Raw genomic sequence first — 27,726 nt, 5'->3', positions numbered from 1 at the left:
TAGGGGGGAGTGAAGAAACTTCACTCCCCCCGTCACTGCTCCCTCGCTGCTGGGTTGCCCATTGGCCGTATCCACCGTCGGGCAGCTCGGCTGCGTATCGCACAATGTGTAGGGCCCATTAGGTTTCACTTGCCTTCAGGAAATTCGAAAAACATGCACTGTCAATTGACAATCGTTAAAATGCTCCATGGGGGAATACAAATATTCAGCAGATTGTTGCATCTCAATTGCTCTTCGGAGATCCGAAAACATGCACTGTCAACTGGCAGCAAGTGAGTTTATAACTACGGTATGGATCTGTTAAGAAATACACATATATGTAACATGCAAGTAGCTGTGCAACAGATTCATTTTCAGTTGCTCTCAAGAGACACACAAATATGTCAATTGACAGAGAGCGAGTTTATAACCACCAATCTGTTCAGAAATAAATAACCCTGGCTAGTTAACCCCATGGTTACTTATTTGAGAACAGATTGGAGCGCTGCCTATATCCAGCATCTGCATACTATTCTGGGAATTTTCCTGCATCTACCAGGAACACCACGGGGAGCAGTATATTCAGATGACCTGATTTTAATCATGTCCATGCTAATGAGGCCTTACAAGCACAAGAATAAAGTCATTTTATGAGAAACGGATCTTTATTGCAGCAAAAGAGTAATATACAGTACATAGTACAGACATGAAATGGATTTGAAGGGTTAGGAGCAATATATTTTATTTAATACTGAAACAACAATCCCACTGAACCAAGTGAGGAATTCCAGAGATGCTGCTGTAACATGTCATGCCGGGCATTTGTCTGCAATATGTTAGTGGTGAGTGCGACTGATTATGTTCTTGTTTTTTTCCAATATACAGCAAAGTGTGTATTTTATTTGTAGGCATAGAAAGAAGTACCATTTCTAGGAAGTTGCATTGTACTTGGAAATATACAGACATCAGTGGGAGCTGCCGTGTGAGGATGATTATTAGCCTCATCTGACAAACACAGCTGTTGCTCACATGATCTGCTCCTGTGTATTTATGAGAATGTAACTCCATCTTAATCAATTTTTACATATCTAAACACAGTCTACCACCACTTTCACACCAAAAACCCAGGTTTGACCCAGGTTTCCGGACACAGTTCCAACCTGGGTCAGACCCTGGTTACACTGCACATTGGCCCCGGTTTATTCCCAGGTTAGCCCCATTTACACTGAACCCTGGTCTGTCCTGCATGTCACTCACAGACGCTCCCATAAGGCGGATCTCTGCATACACGGCCAATCAGCAGCTTTTAAGCATTACCCAGGTCTAGCTGTGAACACTACATCGTTACCTGGGTTCAACCCTGGTAGCTACCAGGGTCTGATTCACTGGTCACTCAACCTGGGTTATTTTTCAAGGACCCTTTTACACCAAATTGTGACCTGGGTAAACCAGCAATAACCTGCGTCAAAAGCTTGGTGTAAAAGGGGTGTAAGGGTTGTACTGCACTGCCAGCCACTTGTGGTGCCTTATAAATTAAAATGTAATAACAAAAGTTATTTTTACGTATTGGAAAAGCCTATGGGGTCTATTTACGAAGTACCAACCAACCAGCTCCTGTGTGTCATTTTTCAAACACTGTGACATGGCAGTTAGGAGCTGATTGGCTGGTACTTTATCTCCATCCAAGCTTTAGTAATAGACTCCTATATAATTTATTAGGATTAGGTGCACACTCTGTACCATACAGCAGGAAGCACATGGACTTTCAGGAAAGGGGAGCGGCCAAAGCCGGTTGGAGACGTGGTTTATTTTGTCCAAGGCTACATTTTGGAATGCTGGAAGATTTGCCATTACAATGTATAGAACAGTTTCATACCGGTAAATGTTTATCCTGATCTCCAACATAACCCATTTGAAATGCAGACAACATCCGCAGCCCTGTCATTTCTCTGTTTTGTACTATGAAAGCTCAGCAACAAATGTGGATGTGGTCAAAATACAGGGTGCACCTTAGGGGTGTAATGACCTGCCTTTGGACTGCGTAACTAGGAGCTGTTAGATGGACTCTAGTAGTAGGTGTATGAAACCAACTAAAGGAGTCCAATAAGTTATTACTTTACATAAAATGAATCTAAATGTTCCCTGTACACAGGGTAATCGAGAGCTAAATGTCTGTCAAATTTGACCAAACACATACCTAGGTACCATGGTGCACTACAGATACATGAATTTTTGTCCTATCATCAGATTGGACCCACACAGGCTATGTTCATAGATAGAAAGATGGAGTTCCCTTTTAAGAGTGTTAATATTTTATGTAGCTACCTAAATAGTAAGAGGGGCAACAGAATATTACACGGATGCACTGGCAGCAGCCCCGCTGATGACATCCTGTATCATGGCCGCCCTAGTGCTTCTTCTGTAGGCTTCAGCAACTGGCGTGATTCAGTAACAAGCGCTGTGTAGAAGACTGCCCATTTCTGCTTCCAAGGTCCTTTGCCACACTTGAATGCTGCATAAGATTGGCACAGCATTCTCTGTAACAGGGCTTGGTGATCTCACCATGCACAACCTGCAGAACGCATGCTTCCTGTGACTTCCGGTATTTCTCAGCCGTCTGCAGAGAAAGCTTTTGCACAAATATGAAGGAATATGTAATACTGTAACCGAACTAAACATAAAGGGATGTGCAATACCGTAACCGCGCCAAACCTATCTGTTGGAGATATTCGGGTGTGTACCCAGCACTTGTTTTGAAGCTGTTATACTACATTTACATAAGTGGGCAGGGCATATACAAAGCATCAGTAACAGGCCTTATTAGTATATACCGATTACACATTAGCACACTGTGTGAACCAGGATTGCCCATTTACAATGGGCCAACTCTTTGTTTTAGATTTTTTTTCATTAATACAAAAACTAACAAATCCTTTAATTTTTCCTACCTCAATACATGTTAGTAGCTTATATAACATTTGCTTTGGAAGTCACCCTTGTGAATGAGCGTGTATTTATGATCTGCTCTTGGTGTCCTATTTCCCCCCCATCCCAATATGATGTCTTTTATAACCTAGCGCTAATCAGCAATTGCCACTGAAATTACACAAATATGCTGTGATAGTTATAAAATATATGGGATTGTTGCATTCACTGTAGGGGGTTTTCATCCTCATTGACTGAGCATTGCTTGTTCTACTTATCTCAGGGAAAAGAGCCGCTGTCTCTCAATTCATTCAGGCACAAATGACAGCTCCAGCTTCCTATAAAACAAGAAAATAACTTTTTAGCACATAGTAGTCAGAATTAAAATGTTTGTCCACTGGCATCCATTAGATGGTGCCCAAATGGAGCTATTCAATTGTAGCTCCATTTGGGAGCAATGGCTGCTGGCAACTGCTTTTCAGCTTGCACCTTTTTTGGGATGCAAACTGAAATGGGCAAAAAGTGACCCATTTAAACGACCAAACTGCACTTTTCGCAATCACGCACAGCACTTTGATCAGGTTTAACTGCTTTGCACTGCTAAACCTGACCTTTATGGGTGGGATCAGCGCAAAAAAACCCAAACAATTGAATTGCGCCCCAAAATCACTTTAGTTGGGAGATCGAGGGTGCAAAACAATTGAATATCGCCCAGTGTGTTTAAAACACCTGCTTAATTTTATCTGTATTGTACATGTGTAATCATCACACAGCAGAAATATACATAACAAGCGGATTACTTTATTGTGTGTAGGCTGAAGTGTTCTGAGGACCTGGTGTGATCGCAGCAGTGGTTGGTTGTGCCAGAGTCTACTGCGCCATAGAGAGGAGAGGGCCTGCACGGAGACTGAACACGAGCCACCTCCTCTGTTTATCCGCTCCTGGAGCTGATAATGACGGCAGCTACATTCCGAAGGGGATGGTGAGGTCCTTATTTTTTCCAAAGCAATCATACAACTCTGCCCCTGGCTGTCTTATTAACAGGATCAAGGGTGGAATCTGCTCACAATGCCATATGATCCTGCTGCTGCAGCAAATAGCCAATGGGTCTGATTGGAATTGGTGCCACAGCAGACATCTTTACAATGAATTTAAGAACTTCTCTCTGTCTGTAACAGGAAACTGCTCTTGTTCTTGGAAGACTGTCTTATAATATATTGTAGGAGCCAAACTAAACTCCTCCAGGGTCAATAGATGGATTTTGCAAGGGGGAAAATGCAACAGATGTAGTAAAATTATAACTGAAGTGGCAAAAGCAGGATTTCACAGTTACCATTTTACCCACTTAATTGTCAAATTGTAAATGTTTTTTTTTGTTTTTTGTTTTCAAATTAAACCTATGCATTGCACAATATACAAGCAAGTATAATCTATAAATCTTGCTCTAGAATATCATATACACTATACTGTACAACGACTGTATGCTTTTAGTGTTACAAAGAGCCTCAACACCAGCCGATCATTAAAATATACACTGCTCAAAAAAATAAAGGGAACACTTAAACAACACAATGTAACTCCAAGTCAATCACACTTCTGTGAAATCAAACTGTCCACTTAGGAAGCAACACTGATTGACAATCAATTTCACATGCTGTTGTGCAAATGGAATAGACAACAGGTGGAAATTATAGGCAATTAGCAAGACATCCCCAATAAAGGAGTTGTTCTGCAGGTGGTGACCACAGACCACTTCTCAGCTCCTATGCTTTCTGGTCACTTTTGAAAGATGGCGGTGCTTTCACTCTAGTGGTAGCATGAGACGGAGTCTACAACCCATACAAGTGGCTCAGGTAGTGCAGCTCATCCAGGATGGCACATCAATGCGAGCTGTGGCAAGAAGGTTTGCGGTGTCTGTCAGCGTAGTGTCCAGAGCATGGAGGCGCTACCAGGAGACAGGCCAGTACATCAGGAGACGTGGAGGAGGCTGTAGGAGGGCAACAACCCAGCAGCAGGCTACCTCCACCTTTGTGCAAGGAGGAACAGGAGGAGCACTGCCAGAGCCCTGCAAAATGACCTCCAGCAAGCCACAAATGTGCATGTGTCTACTCAAACGATCAGAAACAGACTCCATGAGGGTGGTACGAGGGCCCGACGTTCACAGGTGGGGGTTGTGCTTACAGCCCAACACCGTGCAGGACGTTTGGCATTTGCCAGAGAACACCAAGATTGGCCAATTCGCCACTGGCGCCCTGTGCTCTTCACGGATGAAAGCAGGTTCTCACTGAGCACATGTGACAGAGTCTGGAGATGCCAAGGAGAACGTTCTGCTGCCTGCAACATCCTCCAGCATGACCGGTTTGGCAGTGGGTCAGTAATGGTGTGGGGTGGAATTTCTTTGGGGGGCCGCACAACCCTCCATGTGCTCGCCAGAGGTAGCCTGACTGTCATTAGGTACCGAGATGAGATCCTCAGACCCCTTGTGAGACCATATGCTGGTGCGGTTGGCCCTGGGTTCCTCCTAATGCAAGACAATGCTAGACCTCATGTGGCTGGAGTGTGTCAGCAGGTCCTGCAAGAAGAAGGCATTGATGCTATGGACTGGCCCGCCCGTTCCCCAGACCTGAATCCAATTGAGCACATCTGGGACATCATGTCTCGTTCTATCCACAAACAGACTGTCCAGGAGTTGGCGGATGCTTTAGTCCAGGTCTAGGAGGAGATCCCTAAAAAGACCATCCGCCACCTCATCAGGAGCATACCCAGGCGTTGTAGGGAGGTCATACAGGCACGTGGAGACCACACACACTACTGAGCCTCATTTTGACTTGTTTTAAGGACATTACATCAAAGTTGGATCAGCCTGTAGTGTGTTTTTCCACTTTAATTTTGAGTGTGACTCCAAATCCAGACCTCCATGGTTTAATAAATTTGATTTCCATTGAAAATTTTTGTGTGATTTTGTTGTAAGCACATTCAACTATGTAAAGAACAAAGTATTTAATAAGAATATTTCATTCATTCAGATCTAGGATGTGTTATTTTAGTGTTCCCTTTATTTTTTTGAGCAGTGTATATATTTAAATATTGTTTATAGAAGTTTAATCATAAGCTGCAATAAACACTCAAAACATGCTTGTGAACACGTACAAACTCCACACCATATACATGGATGTGGAACAAGGTAATTTTTCTGACAAGAGTGTGCGCTAATTTCATTAACCCCAGTCTTATATGTACCAAAAACCACCAGAAGAGTTTTGCAATAAATTTGCTTTTTTTTAATTTTCTATCAATATAAGGAATGTTTCTTTAAAACTGGTAAGATATGTCTTCTAAAAATATCATATGTATATAAGCAAGAGTATAACATGAATATAAACACATACATAAAAATAAAAACAATATACTAATATACTTTGCACAATCAGGATGGCAAATGTGGGGTGTCCTTTTTCAATAATATATATAATATATATATATATATATATATATATAAAACCTGTTTTGTAGATCACCGGTTTTTATAATGGGCCCATTGTAGGTGATAATACATTTTTTTTTTCAGAAACAGATAATAAATATATATATATATATATATATATATATATATATATATATATATATATATATATATATATAGCAGCAAAGAAGAGGCGGCACTCAGAGACTTAAAAAGTGCAAATGGTTGTATTACACATTGTGCACTTTGACAAAGGGGTATATTGACCCCGAAACGTCAGTCTATTTGTGTAATACAACCATTTGCACTTTTTAAGTCTCTGAGTGCCGCCTCTTCTTTGCTGCTGTTTGAACTGTACCCGGAGGGCACCAGAGCTTTTACCTATGGGGAGGATGGAGTGCCGGTCCGTGTGGACTATATATATATATATATATATATATATATATATATATAGCATATGAAGAAGACTGCGGCACTCGAGGTCTTAAATGAAGTTCAATTGTATTTAAACCATCAGAAAAAATCCATCGACGTTTCGGGGACTTTAACCCCTTTGTCAAGATGTGAGCAACTTAGATGCTTTGCACAGCTAAACACGTCTCTTTTAGTACATATATGCGGTACTCGCGCCTGAGGGGGTAGCAACTGAATTCCTCCTTTGGGCACCCATGACATTTGGGTACCCACAAAACAATCGAATTGCCCCCCATACTGTGTAAGAGATGCCTTTTGAAAGCCATCCTGGTTCATATAGCTGCTTTACCCGGCTGTAGTAGTCTAGAACAAAGCCTGCAAAGGCTTGCCATCTGTAAGATGTGCTTTGCTATAGGTTTGCTAGTATATGGGAGCTTAAGATGCTTTATAAACCTATTTTAAGGACAGTAGCTCTTACGGAAGCCTAATAGGACTGTCTAATCACTCTTATTAAGTTGATGTAACCAAACCTTTCAATTATTCTATACGCAGTTAACACCCACTTTGAACTACTCATTTTTGTACCTTCCGGGGGTTCATCCATTGGAGGGCTGAGGCAGTACATGTGGTAGCCGCGATCACAGTCATCACAGAATAGGAGCTGTTCCTACATGGAATAGAAATAATATGGAGCATAATATAATCAGAAATGTATAAACAATGCAATATCTCGTACTCCTAGTCTTGCCCACTACAACTGCCATGGTAAACAGGATATTAATAGAAAAGTAGAATTTATTTGATATTATTAAACTGCATGGAATAGACAAGGTTTACAGTGCTTAGAGAAAATAATCATATCCAATCAAAATCATCTGTTGTCACATGACCCTAAATACTAGCCTACTCTCCTGGAAGTTGCAGGAGATTCCTGATTGATTTTGGGCAGTCACCAGCACCCTCGGAAGAGTAGGCAGATCTCCCACATCTAGCACACTTTCTAGTAAATTGCCTAGGATAGGGAGATAATCATGGGAATGGCGGTGCCGTATGGAGGGAGCAGGGCTAAATGTTGCAAACTGCAACCTTTTGGACTCACACCCTCTCCTAAAGGACCCGCAAATCGCAGCATTTTCCTGTGGTGGGGGCAGAACCTAATGACATGAGCTCCACCCAAGTGGCTAGCAACTTCTCCCAAAGAGGAGACCCAAAAGGTTAGCAAGTATACATAAATGAAAGTATGGAAAATGAAATAAATGAACTCAAACTTCTTCAGCTTTATTTACACATTTTGCCTTACGACATTTAACTAATGGAAAAAAATTAAAAATGTATTTAAAAACATAAATAAATGTTAGAATAACAGAATTGGAAAAGTGATCAGTCCCTTGATGGAATGGGTTGTAGAGTCGCCTTAGATACAATATACAGTATCTAAACCAGCTTTCAGGACCTAGAATGAGGCAATATTTTCCCATTCTTTGTTTTAAGTTCAGTCCGATTACGCAGTGAGCGGCGATGGACTGCTCTCCATGTCCAGCCACAGATTTTCTGTCCGAATTACATAGGTCAGGGCTATGACTTGGCCTCTCAAGCACAATCACCTTCCTATACTTAAGCCACTGCGTTGTTTTCTTGGTGGTATGTTTAGCGTCATTGCCATGCTGGAAGGTGAACCACCTGCCAATCTTTAGCTGTCTCGCAGACGGCTGCAGGTTTTCCTCAAGAATTTGGGTATACTTGGCAGCATTTATCCTCCCATCAATCCTGACCAATTGCCCAGTACTTACTATCATGGTGACTTCTTTGCATTACCATTACCATGCACTACCAGTAGTGGAATCCTCAAGGAACAGCCAGCTTTATCCTGACATCAAAACCACTACAATGTATGCCAGTGTTATCTGGAATGTCACTGGTTGTACCTAAAGCAAGTTTTGAATGGTTATGCTAAGGGTATGATCACTTCTCCAAACCCGGTATTTTAGTAATTCAGTGATATAATTGTTCAATTTTGGGGTCTATTCATCATCCCTTAATTACTGCAAAATTTAAATTTTCGCTTACATTTATACTTAATATCTATAAAAGTAACGCAGGAGATATCACGGATATCTCCTGCTTTATCTTTTAGTTCCAATCTTGCTCGCTGTCCCCATATTCTACTATAGGAGCCTAAATTCATCAAGCTCCAAAAATACAATTTTGTGTTTTAGATGCCAACCTCTTGCTCCCATAGAAGCCCGAACACACTGAGCTATTTCTAGCACAGTGGGCCTTATTCAGGTCCCAACGCATAAGCAGCGCATGCCACAAAGTACCGATGTGCAGTACGGGCCTGCAACGGAGGACGCAATGATTGACAGTCTGATGCCATTTGGTGATGGAGAGGGCATCAATTTGTTAAAACGGAGGTGTGCCGCCGCTGTTATGGGTTAGGGCCGAGGCCAGAGACCTCCATCCGTAGATGGAGATTTCCTGGCCTCTTGTCAGCTTCTGCAGCAGTCGATGGGTCACGCAGGCGGCCAATGGTGTTGCACATGATCCGATACTGCGTCCTAGTACGCAGCTCGGATCAGTAATGCAGCGAGGGGCGTGACGCCTCCTGCTGCATTAACATAATTAGTGCTATCACTTCCATGTAAGCAGCAGTGATGGCACCTCCATCCGCATCTGAATCAGGCCCCATGTGTATGGGCTCACAGGGGTCTAGCTGGAGACACACTACTGGGCTGAGCGGGAGCGTTAACCTAATTAGCCAAGTGATTGCAAAAGTGTGTACCCAGCTTTAGGGGCCCATTTATGAAATAGTATTTGCAGTTATGTCCCCAAAAATACCATTGCTGCCTGCAACTGTATCCCCCTTAGGTTTCTATACGGGATGTGATGCCAGATTTATCAATATCGGGAATGTCCCCCCAGCTACCGCAATTTTTCTGATTGTGTTGGCCCGTTGTAGCCTATGGGGTACACTTCGCAGGATGTTGTTCCTGCAGGGTTCCCCAGGAACCCTTCACCGGAAATGGTCCCTGTGCATGGCGGTAAGGCTGATTGCACATGCGCAGAAGGCACGGAAGCACACTGAGCACATTGCGCAGGTAACTACTTTCGGGGCCTTTGTCCCGGCCTGTGCTGGGTTATACAGTTACCCGAAGCGTTCACATTCTGCAATGCGATCCTGGGCACTAATATTGCGCCCAGATCGCATTGCAAATACAATCATTGATAAAGCTGGCCATACACTAGGTCGATATTGTGTGCGAATACACGATATCAACCTGTCATTTGACCCATTGCATGCATATCGTGCGTGTTTTGGGTGCGATTATGATGTGCAGCCCTGCGGATCGCACATCGCATCAACTGATGTGATCAGTCGATCCCAGTAGAGGCCCACTGTGGGTCGTACAATAGATCTCACCGTATGCCTTACTGTATGCTGGTAGGGGAAGGAGGGAAGGGGGGGGGGGTCTCGTGAGGCAATGCGAGTCATCTAGATGTATAGCCAGCTTCAATCTTTTGTTTGTTCAATAATACACACACACACACACACACACCACTAGCACCACCCAAGTAGGAACAGTTTGCTCAGTGCTTTTAGCAGCCTACGGTATGTGCCTGCTTACAGCAGACAGGTCATCTACCCTTTGTCGAAGTCAAAAATATTACATACAGACAACATACAAACTCCAAACAGAGAGGTCTCTGTTTGTACGCATACACGCAGCGTGCACAGGATATACGGTAGCATACACATCCACACAGGCAAGCCACAAAGATATATTCAACACATTTCATACAACACATAAATTACACATAGACAAAACATGACAAGCACCAGACATCATAATGTATTTATATAATAACATCAGATATATATGTATTATTGGAACGGAACAAGTTAAATATATCGTGCTTAGTGTCAAAATGATCAGGAGAATGTTTATTAATTTGACAGCTATGGGTAGATTGTAGCACATTGCAACGATTAGTTATGACCAAATGTATGAATACAAAGGACTTTCTGAGACTTGAAACTAGCCACACAGCATGACCCTGGGGGCAAACACATGTGTTTGCAACACAGGACAAAAGCCCTCACACCGACCTATGAGCCGTCGAGTTCTTGAGAGGTCTTGCCTCTGGACCAATGGAAGAAGATGAAACCCACTGTTGTATACACCCAATATTTTACTGTATAAACATAGGGACCCAGAAGCAGGGAGCTCTCTTATACATTTTCATTCAGCTCTCTGACACACACACATTCACTCTCTCACACACACACACACACACACACACACACACACTTATCAGAAGTCTCCTAACTGATGACTGGCTGCCTGGGACCAGTGAAACTAAGCGTATGTATATTGGCTGAAACTGATTCATATGTAACTACAACTGCTTCTTTTATAACTGTAACTCTGTAACCATATATATTATAACTGAATGATATACTGTACATATGTTATTTTGTATGCATACCCCTTTTAATATCAAATATATATATATATATATCTCTCTGGGCGTTGGACCTCAGCTTACAATGTGTGCGACTGCTTGTTTTCTCTTAAGGGATATAGTGTTGCGACGTTCAGTGCACTTTTATATAATATGGTTATAAGATGCACCTTGCGTCCACAGTATATATTAACGCTGGCATTGAAATGTTTATTTAGAAATAATTTGAAATTCACAGTTGGGGGCTCATCCGGAATATCACGTACTTAATGATGCGCAGTACAGACGCTGCTGTTGTCTACCAGCTAAGGATGGACGCAGCTAGATGCTGCTGAACCACATCCTTTTTTTTTGTGTTATCAGTAAGGCACTGATATGAATCAAGGGACAATAGATTTCTTTGTTGCCTGTGAGTGTGACAAAAACGCACAATATTAGAAATACTACAGTGTACCTTTTATTGTTGCTAAACGAGGTTCAATAAGTCATATTGTGTTTGATTCAGATTGGATTGTTTATCTGTTAAGTAAATTTAAAGAGCATTTAAAAGTTGGTGCATAGTATGGATATAGTTGTGTTAGCATGCTGCGTCCTATTCGCAATACTGCTAACATAGGCCTGAAATAGCAAAGCTTTGTTCGTGCTGAAAAAGCAGCGTGTGGAAATTTTTGTTACCATGCAGTGGGAATTGTCCATTTGGGCGACTTCCGGTGCTTGTAGAATTTGTGATTTATTTGTGAAAAAGGATAGAATGTTTGTATTCTGGCCACCATTTTGTCCAAGCACATGGTTTGGAAGGGGGAGGAGCAGTGGCCATTTTAGGTCTAATGTAAGACAGTGTCTGCATTGGTCTTAAAATCCACATAACATAAGGTCACTCCCTATCCACTTAGCTAACAGCTGACTTTCAGTTTGTTAAGCAATCTGTTTCTTTTGTCACAAATAAACAATATATATGTACAAATCCAACACCATTTAAAAACTACCAATGAATTTAACTAACCCATGCCATAGTCAATTATAAATAGTGTTTCAACTGGGCCTAGTGAGAGTAATAGTGAGATAAATACTTGGTTTGATGTAAAAATTACACACAGATGAGTTTTTTTCCAGGATTTGACTTGGCAAATACTGAGTGTGTAAAATGACCCCTCTGCTTGCTACAAGATAGGCAATTGAAAGGTTAATGAAGCTGTTCAACCACCCTGGAACAGCAAGCACGTGAACATCTGAGATGCAAATTAGGCTCTGTAGAAACTACATTCATTCAGTATGTGTGTGAATACATGTGCTGTGTGGGGGGTTTATGAGAGTCAAATAATGTGTGTGTGTATATATATATATACTAGGTGATTCATCGCGCCCTACGGGCGCTCTTCACACCGTCGTTGGGGGCTACGCCCCGTTAACCTCTGCACGCCTTTGAACATACGCAGGGCGGTAGATAACAGAATCAGAAACGCAGGGCAGTATAGAGGACATACAGAAATGGGTTCCGGTTGAGATAAGATAGAGAGGCGTAGGGGGAGAGAAAGGGAATGTACAGAAACGCTGTGCGATCGGTAAAGGATAGGGAGAGGCAGGGTGGTATGGAGAGGATAAAGAGAGGGAAGGTGTTAGACAGAAAATACCGTTGCAAGGGGCTACGATTCATTATCCCCTGCACGGGCTTCAGCTGTGCTATAATTGTTATTATATGGAGTATTACCTGTTTGTTTTTTTATGGCAGTGGGTAAATATTGTAAGGGGGGAGGGCGTGCGATTGTCAAGGGGGCGTAGGCCTTTGTGAGGGCGTGCAGAGTGGCCGCAGGGCACAATGAATAACATAGTGTAGAGTGTAGTATATATTGCTAGTGTCTGCATTATGAAGTACCAGATGAGTAACAGCAATGCACTGTAGATAAGATACGAAGGTGCTGTGGCCACAGGTAGCAGAGCCGCTTATACACACAATGGCCACAGGTAGCAGAGCCGCTTATACACTCAATACCCACAGGTAGCAGAACCGCTTATACACACAATGGCCACAGGTAGCAGAGCCGCTTATACACACAGTGGCCACAGGTAGCAGAGCCGCTTATACACACAATACCCACAGGGGGCAGAGGCGCTTATACACACAGTGCCCACAGATAGCAGAGCCGCTTATACACACAATACTCACAGGTAGCAGAACCGCTTATACACACAATACCCACAGGTAGCAGAACCGCTTATACACACAATACCCACAGGGGGCAGAGGCGCTTATACACACAGTGCCCACAGATAGCAGAGCCGCTTATACACACAATACCCACAGGTAGCAGAACCGCTTATACACACAATACCCACAGGTAGCAGAACCGCTTATACACACAATACCCACAGGGGGCAGAGGCGCTTATACACACAGTGCCCACAGGTAGCAGAGCCGCTTATACACACAATACCCACAGGGGGCAGAGGCGCTTATACACACAGTGCCCACAGGTAGCAGAGGGGCTTATACACACAGTGCCCACAGGTAGCAGAGGTGCTTATACACACAATACCCACAGGTAGCAGAGCCGCTTATACACACAATGGCCACAGGTAGCAGAGCCGCTTATACACACAATACCCACAGCAGAGGCGCTTATACACACAGTGGCCACAGGTAGCAGAGCCGCTTATACACACAATGCCCACAGGTAGCAGAGCCGCTTATACACACAATACCCACAGGTAGCAGAACCGCTTATACACACAATACCCACAGGTAGCAGAGCCACTTATACACACATTACCCACAGGTAGCAGAACCGCTTATACACACAATACCCACAGGGGCAGAGGCGCTTATACACACAGTGACCACAGGTAGCAGAGGGGCTTATACACACAATGGGCACAGGTAGCAGAGCCACATGTACACACATTACCCACAGGTAGCAGAACCGCTTATACACACAATACCCACAGGGGGCAGAGACGCTTATACACACAGTGCCCACAGCTAGCTGAGCCGCTTATACACACAATACTCCCAGGTAGCAGAGGCGCTTATACACAGTGCCCACAGGTAGCAGAGGTGCTTATACACACAATGGGCACAGGTAGCAGAGCCACGTATACACACAATGGGCACAGGTAGCAGAGCCACATGTACACACATTACCCACAGGTAGCAGAACCGCTTATACACACAATACCCACAGGGGGCAGAGACGCTTATACACACAGTGCCCACAGCTAGCTGAGCCGCTTATACACACAATACTCCCAGGTAGCAGAGGCGCTTATACACAGTGCCCACAGGTAGCAGAGGTGCTTATACACACAATGGGCACAGGTAGCAAAGCCACGTGTACACACAATACCCACAGGTAGCAGAGCGGCGTATACACACAATACCCACAGGTAGCAAAGCCGCTTATACACACAGTGACCACAGGTAGCAGAGCCGCTTATACACACAGTGTGCACAGGTAGCAGCGCCACTTATACACAATGGGCACAGGTAGCAGTGTTGCTTATACACATAATGGTCACAGTATTAGTGTTTCTAATTAATCCAATGTCCATTGGTAGCAACTATACTCACAAAAGTTTGGGGGGTTTGGAAAGGGGGTGGGTTCAGTGAGGTTCCTATCCGTGGGAATCACTTGTAGCGGCTGTGGATGGTGATTCGAGGTGCTACGTGTGGTGGAGGGTTGGGTGTGGGAGGGGGTCCAGAGGTGTTGTGGGTGGCGGAGGGGTGGGTGCAGGGGCATGGATGGCGTAAAGGGTGCAGAGGTCCTGTGGGTGGGGGAGGGGGAGGTGTAGAGGGGGCGCGGATGGGGAGTGTAGTTGCTGTTGGTGGGGGAGGGGGACTGTGGATGAAGGAGGGGGTATGGAGGTGATGTGTGTGTGGGAGGGGCGATGTAGGGGTGTGCGTTTGGAGGTGCAGGGGGGTGAGCTTAGGTGATGGGTTTCAGAAGTGCTGTGGGTGGGGGAGGTGTGGGATGGCACGGATGGGGGATGTAGATGTTGTGGATGGGGGAGGGGTGGATGCGGGGGAGCTGTGGATGGGGGAGGGAGTCCGGAGGTGGTTCGGGTGGTGATCCAGAGGTGTTGCGGGTGGGGGAGGGGCAGGTGTGGGAGGTCCGCAGATGTGGAGGGTGCCTGTAGATAATGCGGGCGGGTAGGTGCTGTGGTTGTGGGAGTGGCGGGGGTGTTGCGGGTGGGGTACGTGATCTGGATGGGGTAGGTGATGTGGATGTGCGGTAGCTAGGGGAGGGGCGGGTGCGGGGATGGCACGGATGGGGGAGGGGGTCCGTGGGCGCTGTGTATGAGTGAGTGGTGGGTGTGGGGTTACGGCGGTTGTAGTGGGCCAGGTGTGCTGCTGCAGTGGGTGGGGGAGGGTGCCGGTGCAGGGATACCGCAGTTGGGGTAGGGCGGTTGGTGCAGCTGCGGCGGGTAGGGGAGGGGCAGGGGAGGGGGTGCAGCGGTGGGGAAGGGGCGGGTGTGAGGATGCTGCGGGTGGGTTGGGGGGGGGGGGCGGGAGGGGGTGTGGATGGGGTCTGCAGATGCTGGTGGTGGAGGGGCAGGTGCAGGACGCTGTGGATGAAGGAGGGGGTCTGGAGGTGCTGTGTGTGGGGGAGGGGCGATGTAGGGGGAGTTGGGGTTGCAGAGGGGGAGGTTGGGTGATGGTTTGTAGAAGTGCTGGGGGTGGGGGAGGTGTCTGTAGATGATGGGGGTGGGGGAGGTGCTGTGGGTGGGGGACAGGTGCGGAGGGGGGGCAGGGGCTGGAGCAGTGGTGGTGCAGTTGGGTGGTGGGAGGCAGCTGCTGGGGTTCCGTGGGTTGGGGAGGTGGTGCGGGTGGGGGAGGGGTGGGTGCAGGATGGGGCAGTTGCGATGGTGGTGCGGGTTGGGTGAAGGGTGCAGCAGGGGGGAGAGGTGGGTATGGGGGAGGGGCAGGGTTGCAGCGGGTGGGGGAGGGGCGGGGGGTGCTGCAGGTGTGGGAGCTACGGGTGGGGGCGTGAGTGCCGCGGGTGTGAGCGGATGTGGGGGATGCGTTGGGTGCCGCAGGGGGGGCCAGCGGGTGTTGGTGCTGTGGGTGGGGGAGGGGGCAGAGTGCCACGGGTGGTGCGGGTGTTGGTGCTGCGGGTGGGGGAGGGGGTGGAGTGCCACGGGTGGTGGGTGGATGCGGTGGGTGGCGCGGGTGTTGGTGCTGCGGGTGGGAGTGCCGCGGGTGGGGGGCGAATGCGGTTGGTTTGCCTCGGGTGTTGGTGCTACCGGTGGGGGAGGGGCAGAGCCGGCCTTAGCTATAGGCAGGCTAGGCATTTGCCTAGGGCATTCAAGCATGTCTAGGGGCATCCAAGCATGTCCCTGCAGCATCTCATGCTGAGAGGGACAGTCCGCAAACTAACTGTTACTTTCCAAATGTATTCAATCAGTACTTGTATACACTGCTGTTTACATTTGTCAAAAAAATGCACACTGTGCCTTAAACTTCCTCTGACATGCTTGAATGCCCCTGACTTGTGAGACCTCAGACAGACAGCAGAAGCCCAGTAAATGCAATTCCTGGACCTGTGACATTTTTACTGACTATATAAGGTTATTACTGGATGGCTTCTTATGATAACACATGTGTATTTTGGAAGACTGCTTCACAGAAACCTGACATCACCTATACTGCTTGTGCACATGGGGGAGGGGGACCCTGCCATCCTGTGTGTGTCCCTTATCCCTGTGCAATCCCCAGGTGTCTGCAGGGACATAACATGGGCAGTGTTCTCCCCACACTTTATTTCCTAGTCAGTCCATACCGTAAAATTCCCCTGCCATCTAGCACTGTAACGTGGTCAGTAAGTTGCGTTGTGCTATTTCTATATGAAACATCAGTGCAGCGTGACTTTTGGACACATCAGACTGGAGGGCAGAGCATTTAGCTCCCACAGTATAAAGTAAAGTGCATGCAGTTAACGGGAGTAACAGACACCAACAAACACACTGAATAGTGAAGAGAATGGACAGTTTCTACATGTTTGATACTGATCTTTTTGTATAACCAGCAAGTGTGGCAGTATCTGTGGCAGTATATGTGTATTATGGGCATTACTAATGTGGGGCATATGTGTAAGGTGCATTACTGTGTGGAATTATATGTATTATGGTCATTACTGTGTGGCATTGTGCAGAGTTGAACTGGCCCACAGGGTAACCCCCCGGTGGGCCCCACTACCTGAGCGTTGCAGGTACAGATGCAGAACTAGCGGCGGAGCTAGGGGGCACCAGACAAAATTTTGCCTAGGGCATCAAATTGGCTAGGGCCGGCTCTGTATGTTAGATACTCCTCAAAGACTAATGTTGCATTCCACTGTTCTAGATTCATGTCCATCACAGGTAGAGGAAATTATCTTGCAGATACCGAGTTCCCTATGAACTTAAGATGGACAGGACACTGGATTGATGGCTGAGGTAGTCCCAGTAGTGACACAGCAAGTACAAGATTTAAGGGGGGTAGACCAAGTATTTAAGAATCAATTCCCCGTAGTGCCCAATCCAGTTGTCATTGTAATAAAATCCTCTCCACCTCTACAAACTTTGCTGTCACCAACCTTTATTCTGTTTTCTTCACAGTTTCCTCTTCATCTTTGCGTTCACAAAGGGGGTACAATACATGGACCAAGGGCCGGCCTGCCCGTTACGCGGGTTACGCGTAAGAGTAAGGCGCCACACTGTGGAGGGCGCCGGCAGCGTAGACCATGCTGCTGTATACCGCCGCCAGCTCCTATGCTGTGTGTGGGCTCGCGGATGGAATTCAATGGAGGTGACCCCGGATGCTGAGGCGGCCAAGGTGAGGAGGAGAGAGAGCTGCGCTGTCTAAGGGGAAGCCGGCGGTGGTACTTGTGAGGCCGGGACCCGTGTGCCTGAGGCGGAGTCAGATGGAGCGCAGTGGAGGTAGCTGCTGGACGGTGTTAGTAGAGGCAGGCTGCCTCTACCAACACCGTCCAGCAGCTACCTCCACTGCGCTCCATCTGACTCAAGCAGCCAGGGCCGGAGTATAGGCAGGGCGGAAGGCGCGGTCATCCAGGGGCCCCCACACTGTGGCAAATATTGCACTGGCCGACCCACTCTGCTCCTACCCAGCCAGCACCCGGGATCAGGGCACTGCAGAGCCGCGATTCGCAGGTGTAAAGGGGGTGGGGCCTAATGCCATGAATGCCTGCCCCCATCAGAGACCTGTGGCGTGCTGATACCTAGCCAGGTAGTGTCTAAGTCCCTTCCTCCCTACCCCTCTCTCTGTCTCCTTGCATTGCTGTCTTTCGCCCTTTCTTTAACTCACCCTCTCTCTCTCCCTGATGCGCTCTCTCTAGCTCGCTCGGCCTGATGCACCACACTGCCAATTGTGCTCCAGCCTTCAGGTCTGTCCCTCTTTTTGCTGGAGCATCTGTTGGTGGCACTGTATGGCCATCTCTTCACTGCAAAAACTTTCCTGAGCTGGTTAATCCCAGCTACTGCAATGACTGTTGGCAATAGTGATGTAATGGGTTCTGCTTGAGGTGTCTCATTAACTGTGCATACTGACCATGGGTTAAAGTGAGCAGGAACGGGGCGGAACTGCGTTCCATCAGTTTCACTTGGAGACGGAACGCAGTTCCGCCTCCTCCGGCTCACCTAACCTGATGTGTGGCCGGCGCTGCAGGGAGATGCCGGGCGCCCGCTGAGATTGTGTTACCAGCGGTGCCCGGCTCTCTCTCCACAGCGCCAGCCAGAGGCAGGAGCTCACTACTGATCTCCGGCTTCCGGCACGGTCACTGTGCGCTATGGGAGAGACGTCATGATGTCTCACCCATAGTGCCGAGGAGCAGACGCCCATAGGACTGCAGCGGCCGGACACGGGAGCGGGGTTTTGTAAGTATTGTGATTTTTTACATTTTTTTCTTTCTTTCTGTAGCGGCGCATCTACTGGGGGGCATTACGACTGAGGGGCATCTACTGGGCTAAATGTGTGTAACGTGCTCTACCTGGTGCAATGTTTGTAACGTGCTCTACCTGGTGCAATGTGTATAACGTGCTCTACCTGGTGCAATGTGTATAACATGCTCTACCTGTGTGGTGTAATGTGAATTGGTACTATTATGTGGCCATGCTCTTTCCCCATGAAGCCACGCCCCTACATTTTTGTTGCGCGCCTTAGGCGCGCACTGTCCTTGTACTCAAATATGGGAGGGGGAGCACCAATTTACTTTCTGCCAAAGGGCACTAAAATGTCTAGTTACAGCTCTGGTGCAGTGTCCTGCATGCTACACAGCCCAGCAGCACTGTCATCCCATCCCCTCACCTTGCAATAGTTTTGTAGTGTCCAAGTCAAGTCTGATTTTATATTTGAATAATCAATAAGATTAATATGAACCTTCATTCCAGTGGGACCCAGAAAAGGACAGATAGGACCCCAATTTTCAAAAGTTAGATTAATTAGTTAGATTAATTAGAAAACACTTATTTAACGGTTTTGCCCTTTAAGTTTTAAATTTATGGTAGGCGGTTGATTTCACCCATATTTCGCTTAATGCACCTTAAGCTTTTGTGTGTGTAATATTTTCCATCAACCATGGGGGGGGGGCAAAATCTATATTCCCTTACCAAAAAATTTAGGCTTGGGCTGGCCCTGCATGGACCCGATTCTCCAGAGGTTTCAGTGACAGCCTGAGTATTTTCTCCCAAGACCTACATGACTGTTTACAGTCCTTTCAGCCTGAGAATGGGTCGGTGCTGATACAATATGTTGAAGACTTGTTGTTATGTGCGGATTCATTTGAGTCCTCCCTGGCAGATACGAAACAGTTTCTGTTTCATCTCTTCCAGACAGGACACAAGGTCTCAAGGGATAAACTGCAATTGTGTAGGACAAGGGTCAAATACCTAGGACGTAGTACTGGCACATGATTTCACAGTTCATACACATGCCGTATTGGTCCTTCAAAGTTCTGCCCGAACCCGGTATGTCTCATCAGCACGATGGCACCAGTATAATACTGCCTTGTAATGCAGAAAGGGTGGAGGATGAGAATACTGGTGAAGGGAAATTTTGTATAGACACTGATATGCTTGATGGTATGGAATATCTGAATCAGACCTTTACTACGAGACCAGACATAAGTGACAGCCCGTTGGGGAACGCAGATCTGATATTTTTTTCTCCTCTAGAGATGTTTTTACTCTACACTGCAAACACACAACAATTAAATTGAGATCCAAATTTGTGTTCCCTACAGGAAAAGGAGGTCTGGAAGGTGAAGGGGTATGGTCAGGAGTCCTCAGGACTCTGGAGAGATGGACAAGGTAAGCCAGTGGTCATCAGGACGTACCTCCCAGGCCTAGCTGAGGTGGCACATGATCTGACTCACCTAGGGTAAGGAAGGTACGTGCAAATTGGTAAGAGCTTACTGGCATGCATCGGGGTTCTCTTCTCAGGCAAGCAGGAAAGCAATGACCTGTCTTACTTGCATGAGGAAGAACATTTGGTAAGGTAGCACTGACAGAGCCATCCCATACTCCTCCTGCAGACGGACCTTTTCAGGTAATACAAATCGACTTCGTACAGTTAACACACTTTGACCTCAGCAGTCCTGGATGAAGGTGCTCACTGGGCACCGAAATGGCCGTTGCCACTATGCTGATGTCTGCTGGAGCCTCCTGGACCATGCCTATTATTGACCACCCTGGCAGGCTTGTGTAATCTCTTTTTGTCCTGGCTCTGGATTTTTCTTGTGTATCATGTTATGCTGCTATTTATAAACACTATTTTTTGCATTGCTATTTGAATGTGCGGGTTCTTTGTTATGAACTATATATATATATATATATATATATTTATATATATTATTTTTATTGATGATTGATGTATTTGGTAGGTTGTGCAGTATCTTGATCTATTTTATGAAACCGTGATTGGCTTTCATAATCATTAAGGAAACTCACATCATTCTCTGATGTTCCACAAATGATGCAGGACTTGCACTCGATGCATTGCCACTGGTAGGTCTTCACCGCCTCCGTCATGTTCACAGTGAACTGCAGGCAAGTTGGGTGACCTAGGAGAGAATACAATAATAAATGATGCCAGGTCTCCCGTATATTAGTCTATGACAAATCGTAGACAGGGTGCAACTAAATGGGGTAAAAGCAGGCAATAACCCTTTTGCTGCCAGTAACATACGGCCCCACTCACACTCATAGGCAAAGCAAACATCTTGGAGCTCTTTAAAACAAATAGTAGTACCCTGCAACAATGACAAAACAGGACTAGTCCTCATGATTCCCACATCTATAAATGCTTGCTACAGTATATCGGTGTCTTCTTTAGAAGTTTTGTATTACAACTGATCTGAACTACAAAAGTGATTTTAAATAAGTATGTTGTATTGCATTGTGTGTTGCAGTTGTCTATTCATTTACAAGAGCTCTGAGAGTATAAAACGGAGGCACATTACCCAAATATCACAACTATGGTATGTCTTTCCATACCAACACTGAAAAACTACAAGTTTTTCCTAGAACAGAAAGGAGGAAGCTGCGCACAAGGGGAAGACATAGGGTACAACGTCCAGCAGCTAACATGCGTTTCGGATCCCGATGGTGCACAAGAACTGCACCCAGACACCACATTTCAGTAGGAAAGGCCAAACGTCCTTCTGCAAGAGAAATCAGAACACAGGAAAATCCACCAGAATTAGACATCTACATTCCCAACACATATCTCCTCATATAAACAGCAGCTACAGATAATGGCCCTCATTCCGAGTTGTTCGCTCGCAAGCTGCTTTTAGCAGCTTTGCACACGCTAAGCCGCCGCCTACTGGGAGTGAATCTTAGCTTCTCAAAATTGCGAATGAAAGATTCGCAATATTGCGAAAAGACTTCTCTGTGCAGTTTCTGAGTAGCTCGAGACTTACTCTTCCAGTGCGATCAGTTCAGTGCTTGTCGTTCCTGGTTTGACGTCACAAACACACCCAGCGTTCGCCCAGACAATCCTCCGTTTCTCCGGCCACTCCCGCGTTTTTCCCAGAAACTGTAGCGTTTTTTCACACACAACCATAAAACGGCCAGTTTCCACCCAGAAACACCCACTTCCTGTCAATCACATTACGATCACCAGAACGAAGAAAAAACCTCGTAATGCCGTGAGTAAAATACCTAACTGCATAGCAAATTTACTTGGCGCAGTCGCACTGCGGACATTGCGCATGCGCATTAGCGACTAATCGCTCCGTTGCGAAAAAAAATAACGAGCGAACAACTCGGAATGACCACCAATGTCCTATGTGCTGGACCCAGTGTTGTCACCTTTTCTGGAAATTACTGGGCTTTTCTGGATGGTCCCTGATCTGGAGTAAAATATCAAGTAGTAGTTAGTAACAATATTGATATACTTTAATTATACTGTTTATATAACCGTATTCTGTTGCTTTTATTTTATCATTGACAACATTATTTACAAAAAGGTAATGAATAAAATCTGAGTAACTAATACCGCTTTTATACTAAAATTCAGAGTTGCACCCGGGATTTGTGCAAGGGTCCTAGCCGGAGGTGACATTGACGAGACCTCATTCAGACAGGCGGCCTGACCCTGCAATATGCTGGGTTGGTGACATCACCGAAAACGCTTGCGGAGGCGGCGCTTTGAGATATGATTATTTCCAAGGCATCCTCTCTTTGGTATAGAAACACCAGTCTCTAGTACATTAGATGATATTCTTTGACCGATATTCTATAGAATCAATCCTTGTGGTGTTATTGAAGGGGAGGGAGGGGGGGGATTCAATTGTTTTCTGGGGGCCTGATGGGCCATAATCAGTTTTTTTGCCAACGGGCACTCATTACTGCATGTGTGTCATGCTCAAATGCGTAAAGCAGCTAAACCAGTGCAAAGTATTGAGTGTGCTACTGAAACGGCAGCTTGTACGCCCAAAGGCACATAATTGAGCATGTTCCTGCTCGCCAATTCAGGAGGGTGCGAGCAAAAATAATGGGCACCGGCAGCGCTGGCACCCATCAGTAAAACAATTGAATAGCTCCTGCTGAGCACGTAAAACAATTGTATACGGGGGAAACATGGCAACCCGCCCCCCCCCCCCCCCCCCCATGTTTCTGGCCCTGAAAAAAAGACCTCAGCTAACTGAATATACCGATATGGTGGTATTTGTTTTGCGTGCCCAATCTTCCATCTAAAGTGACAGGAGATCACGGGCACATTTAAATTTTTATTTTGTTTGTTCTCACCCATAAAGGTCAGGTTTAGCCGCATATAGCAGCTAAACCCAAACAAAGCGCTGGGCATGATTGTGAAAAGTGCCATCTGGGCGCCCAAACTGGTCACATTTTGCCCATATCAGCTCACCACACTCAGTAAGGGAAGGGGGGTGAGAGCTGAAATGCAGATGGCGGCAATTGAATAGCTCCGTCTGGTGCCATCTAGTGGCTGCCAGTGGATAAAAAGTAGTGTACTTCTGAAATATTACTCTCTTTATGCTGTTTCACTTTAATCATTGACGCACCTTGTATTCCCCTTGTATGTCTTCTCACATAAGACCACTTGGGCCCAGTATACTGAAGAGATGTCACTGAGGAACAGATCTAGAAGCCATTCTGTGTGTAATGATGGTCTCCTCTAAATAAATGATTGCTGGTGCTAGTGGTGCTACCTGTGAGTCTTATTTTTACTTTAAATATTTAATTAGGTTTAAATGTCATTTTTCCATCTTGAAAGCTGCAGCGTTATAAAGACAACCATTTGGTAAAACTAAAAGAAAAAAAAAATCTATATCCTTCTTGCATTTAAAAAAGTGAAACTTAGAGGACATGGCACTTTATTTATTTTTAAGATACATTTCTTAATAGTGTAAGACAATCTGATTTATCCTATGCCCCTCCTCTCTGGAGAGATCTCATTACTGCCTGTCTGGAAATGGCCTTACTCTGAGTGTCAGGGAACATACAGCGATCTAAGCTCTGCCACACCACTCAGTCTGCACAGGTCCAGGGATGAGCAATGATTGGATGCGCCCAAGACTCTCAGAACCAGGTATCTGTGTGGGGGAGATGTATCAAGCCTTGGAGATAAAGTAGAGAAGTTGCTAAAAGTAACCAATCGACTTCTAACTGTCCCCCATGAAAGGACAGAAGCTGATTAGATGCTTCATCTCTCGCCCAGGTTTGATACATCTCCCATATAGTATGATAATATAGCTAAAAAGTGAATGGTCAACTTTAAGGGTCACTTTTTAACCTATCGCTGATAAAGTGGGATTTGGGACTATTTTATATTCATTTCTGCCTATTGTAATCTGTAACATACAGCACTTGCCAACTTTCCCGGATTATGAGGGAGACTCCCTAAGGTATCCGGACTCTAGGTCAACAGTGACTAGGTTGACACCGTAAATAGGTCAAGGTTGATATGCAAAAAGGTCGACATGAGTTTTTCACACTTTAACATTTTTTTTTTACTTTTTCATACTTTACAATCCACGTGAACTACGACTAGGAACGGTAACCTGAGGCACCTTGCCTGAAGCGAGCCATGCGAGGGGACACGGTGCAGTAATTGAGGTTCCCAGACACTTTACAAAGAAAACAACACAATATTTTTTTTTAAACCTCATGTTGACATTTTTTCATGTCGACATTGTTCATGTCGACCAAATGGCTATGTCGACCTAGTCACTGTTGACCAATAGGCGTCGACCCAAAGTCCCATACCCCTCCTTAACATTGCAACAATCTCTCTGATTGCACCTTACCCCCATTACTATACGTAGCCGTTATATACTTGGTGGAAAAAAGAAAATAAATTGAGATATATCCATTAAAATGGGGTCACTAGTGCCATTTCCCTGCATTGGTTATAAAGCACAATTGTTCCTGTTGAATTTGCTTACTGATGCGCATTGTGCTGATCAGTACTTTGCACGTGTGCATGATCCGTTCTGAGTGTGTGCAAATGGATGTAGGAAGCAGGACGGCAGCAGACTATTAGTGATTGACAGTAAAACAAAGGTGTGCCACCACCATGTAGGGGGAGGAACAAGGCCAGGGATCGCTGTGGCTGCACAGAGATTTCCTGGCCTCTGCAACATACGGGCTGTGGGTTCAGTGATTCGATGCCTACATTCTAGGACACAGATCGGATCACTACTGTAGCGGGAGGCGTCTACTTGTAATAGACACCTCCTGCTTTGATAGCCACTCCAGAATAAGACCCAGTAATCCCTATGGCTACATGTATTTCCAAACCAGGTTTCTTGTGGTCACGTATGGAATCACATGCGACTAGAACACAATACATGAACAAGCCCTGAAATGTATTGGTCTATTTTTGTCAACAAGTAGATTTTACTGAGCGACAATGCTCAGACGCAGCAATACACATCCACTTTAGCGTCGCGCTCATAGGTGTTGCTTTCATAATCTCCTTGAAATGTTTTTGGTTTTCTTTAAGTTGAGAAACATGTTCTGTAAGGACAACGCTTAGTAGTGGAACGTTGTCAGTGTCCCGCTCCGTTTACCATTGTGTGCACTCTCTTCTCATTGCTTTCATTTGGTTGTGTTGCTGTGTTTAACCAACCGTCAAATTGAAATTGCATTTGACGAACTACTTGCTGTATGATCTAATGAGTTATCATACCAGGGTGTGGTTCTCCCTAGGGCAGTTGCTACGCACCTCACAGTGAGGACATTACTTTTTTAAAGCTGGTCATACACCTAGAGATTTTCTGTCCAACCAACCAACCAACCAACCAACCAACCAACCAACCAACCAACCACTGGTTGGAACGGAAATCAGATAAAGGTAGCAAATGACAATCAACCATTTGCTCCCAAACGCTGGAAAATGGACCAAAATGATCATTCAGTCAAATTGGTTAAATCAAACAGATTTAACTAATTCGTCTGAATGACAGTTTCTTGTCCGTTTTCCAGTGTTTGGAAGCAAATGGTCGATTTGTCATTTGCTACCATTACCAGATGTTCGTTCCAACCAGTGAATTGGTTGGTTGGTTGGTTGGTTGGTTGGTTGGTTGGTTGGTTGGTTGGACAGAAGATCGCTAGATGTATGACCAGCTTTTGACATTGCATTAGTCTAAACTGTAACTGAAGTATGTTATTTGAATTTTTTACTTTTTTACAAATAAAATCATGCAGGTTTGATATCCTTATACCGCTGCATGTATTGCATGCAATCCTGTTTTCCAAACAGAGCACTTAAAACCTGGAATTATATTTTATTGCCAAAGAGTTTTGGATTGGCCCACAGGGGTGTAGGTGGAAACCCCTGGTGGGCCCTGCTGCCCGAGGGCCCACCCCCTCCTCTAGGGATCGGGTTCCAGACTGTGCAATTGAATTATACAAATGTTCTATTATGCTGCACAGGATTATGGTGTACTTTCTACAGTGCATTTCTGTTATTAATCTGGCACATTATCATGCATGCACTAGCAGTATGTACTATATCTATCAAGGGGCCCAGCCCATGCACTCTCTAATGGTTAGCCAATCCTGTGGTTGCTGGCCAAATCCCTCTGGTGGCTGGCCACACCCATAAGTATGGGCCCCTTCCACTGTATTCCCCTGGTGGGCCCTTCATGCCCAAGTCCAACACTGCCCAGAGATATATTCTCTCTTGGAGGCATATTTATCAAGCCCCTTTTTCATACAATTATGTAGAAAGTACAGTTTCTGCTTAATGTATCACCGCTAAGTGCCAGCAGACTACTGCAGGAGATCTCTCTAAAACCTACTGCGTAAGGCTAATTAGCGCTTCAGGCTGCCTTATTCTCAATGGGGACTGCAGTCTGACATCTACTGTATGTACCGAGTTCCATAAAAATAAAGCTTTTCAGAGTTTGGTCCCAAAAGCTAACGTCATCCTCAGATGGCAGTTGCTGCATTCTGCCTACGGAAGCATTTTCGGAGAAGAGGGACATTGCTATCTATTTCCATGGCAAATACAGACACCCTTATTTATGCTACAGCAAAATAACACTCCTTACGAGACACCATTATTTCGAAACTAACAAGATTTAATTAATTTGCTTGTGTGCATAATAATTACAACTGTAGTTACATAGTTACTTTGGCTAGAGACTGGTCCAATCTACTTAAACCATCTCACAATGACGTATCTCTCTGTATACTGCACAGCAAATCGGATATAAAGCAGAGGGGTGTTCACACATTTCAAGCAAAGGATCTGTTAAAATAAAACATAAAATAAACATATTAACAGTATGTGCAGAGGATGGAAACGGAAGAAGTGCCGTCAAGTGGTGATCAGGGTAGAGTGAAAAGTCACTACTGCAGTATAAAGGTTTGTATACATAGTACTCCGAAAATATACCAGAAGAACCAGAGCTGCCCCTCAGTATTACAGTTGCAGATAGACCACATACTGTTCATGTAACATCAGGTCAGTGATTATTATTTATAAAACATTATGGCATGCAGTAAGACCATGCTAACCATCT

At 45.4% G+C, this 27,726-nt stretch overlaps 1 protein-coding gene across 4 annotated transcripts in view; it reads right to left on the bottom strand.

The window, feature by feature from the left end:
• Positions 1–643: 643 nt before the first annotated feature.
• DPF3 (double PHD fingers 3) overlaps positions 644–27,726 on the bottom strand; it is a 496,528-nt gene continuing 469,445 nt past the window's right edge. For 2 of the 4 annotated variants that reach the window (XM_063947686.1, XM_063947687.1), the window contains 3 exons: positions 21,179–21,291; positions 7,367–7,448; positions 644–3,242 (listed from right to left, as the gene is read on the bottom strand). In XM_063947686.1, coding sequence (XP_063803756.1) covers positions 3,184–3,242; positions 7,367–7,448; positions 21,179–21,291 — 254 coding nt within the window. In that variant the 3' untranslated portion in view covers positions 644–3,183. Of the gene's footprint in view, positions 3,243–7,366; positions 7,449–21,178; positions 21,292–27,289; positions 27,453–27,726 lie in introns of those variants that run through there. The other 2 variants (XM_063947690.1, XR_010190465.1) reach the window with 2 other exon arrangements.

This window comes from Pseudophryne corroboree, chromosome 12 (assembly GCF_028390025.1).
Source record: "Pseudophryne corroboree isolate aPseCor3 chromosome 12, aPseCor3.hap2, whole genome shotgun sequence".
Classification (NCBI taxonomy): domain Eukaryota; kingdom Metazoa; phylum Chordata; class Amphibia; order Anura; family Myobatrachidae; genus Pseudophryne; species Pseudophryne corroboree.
The sequence above is the reverse complement of the archived record's forward strand: the minus strand, read 5'-3'. Positions and strand labels throughout refer to the sequence as shown.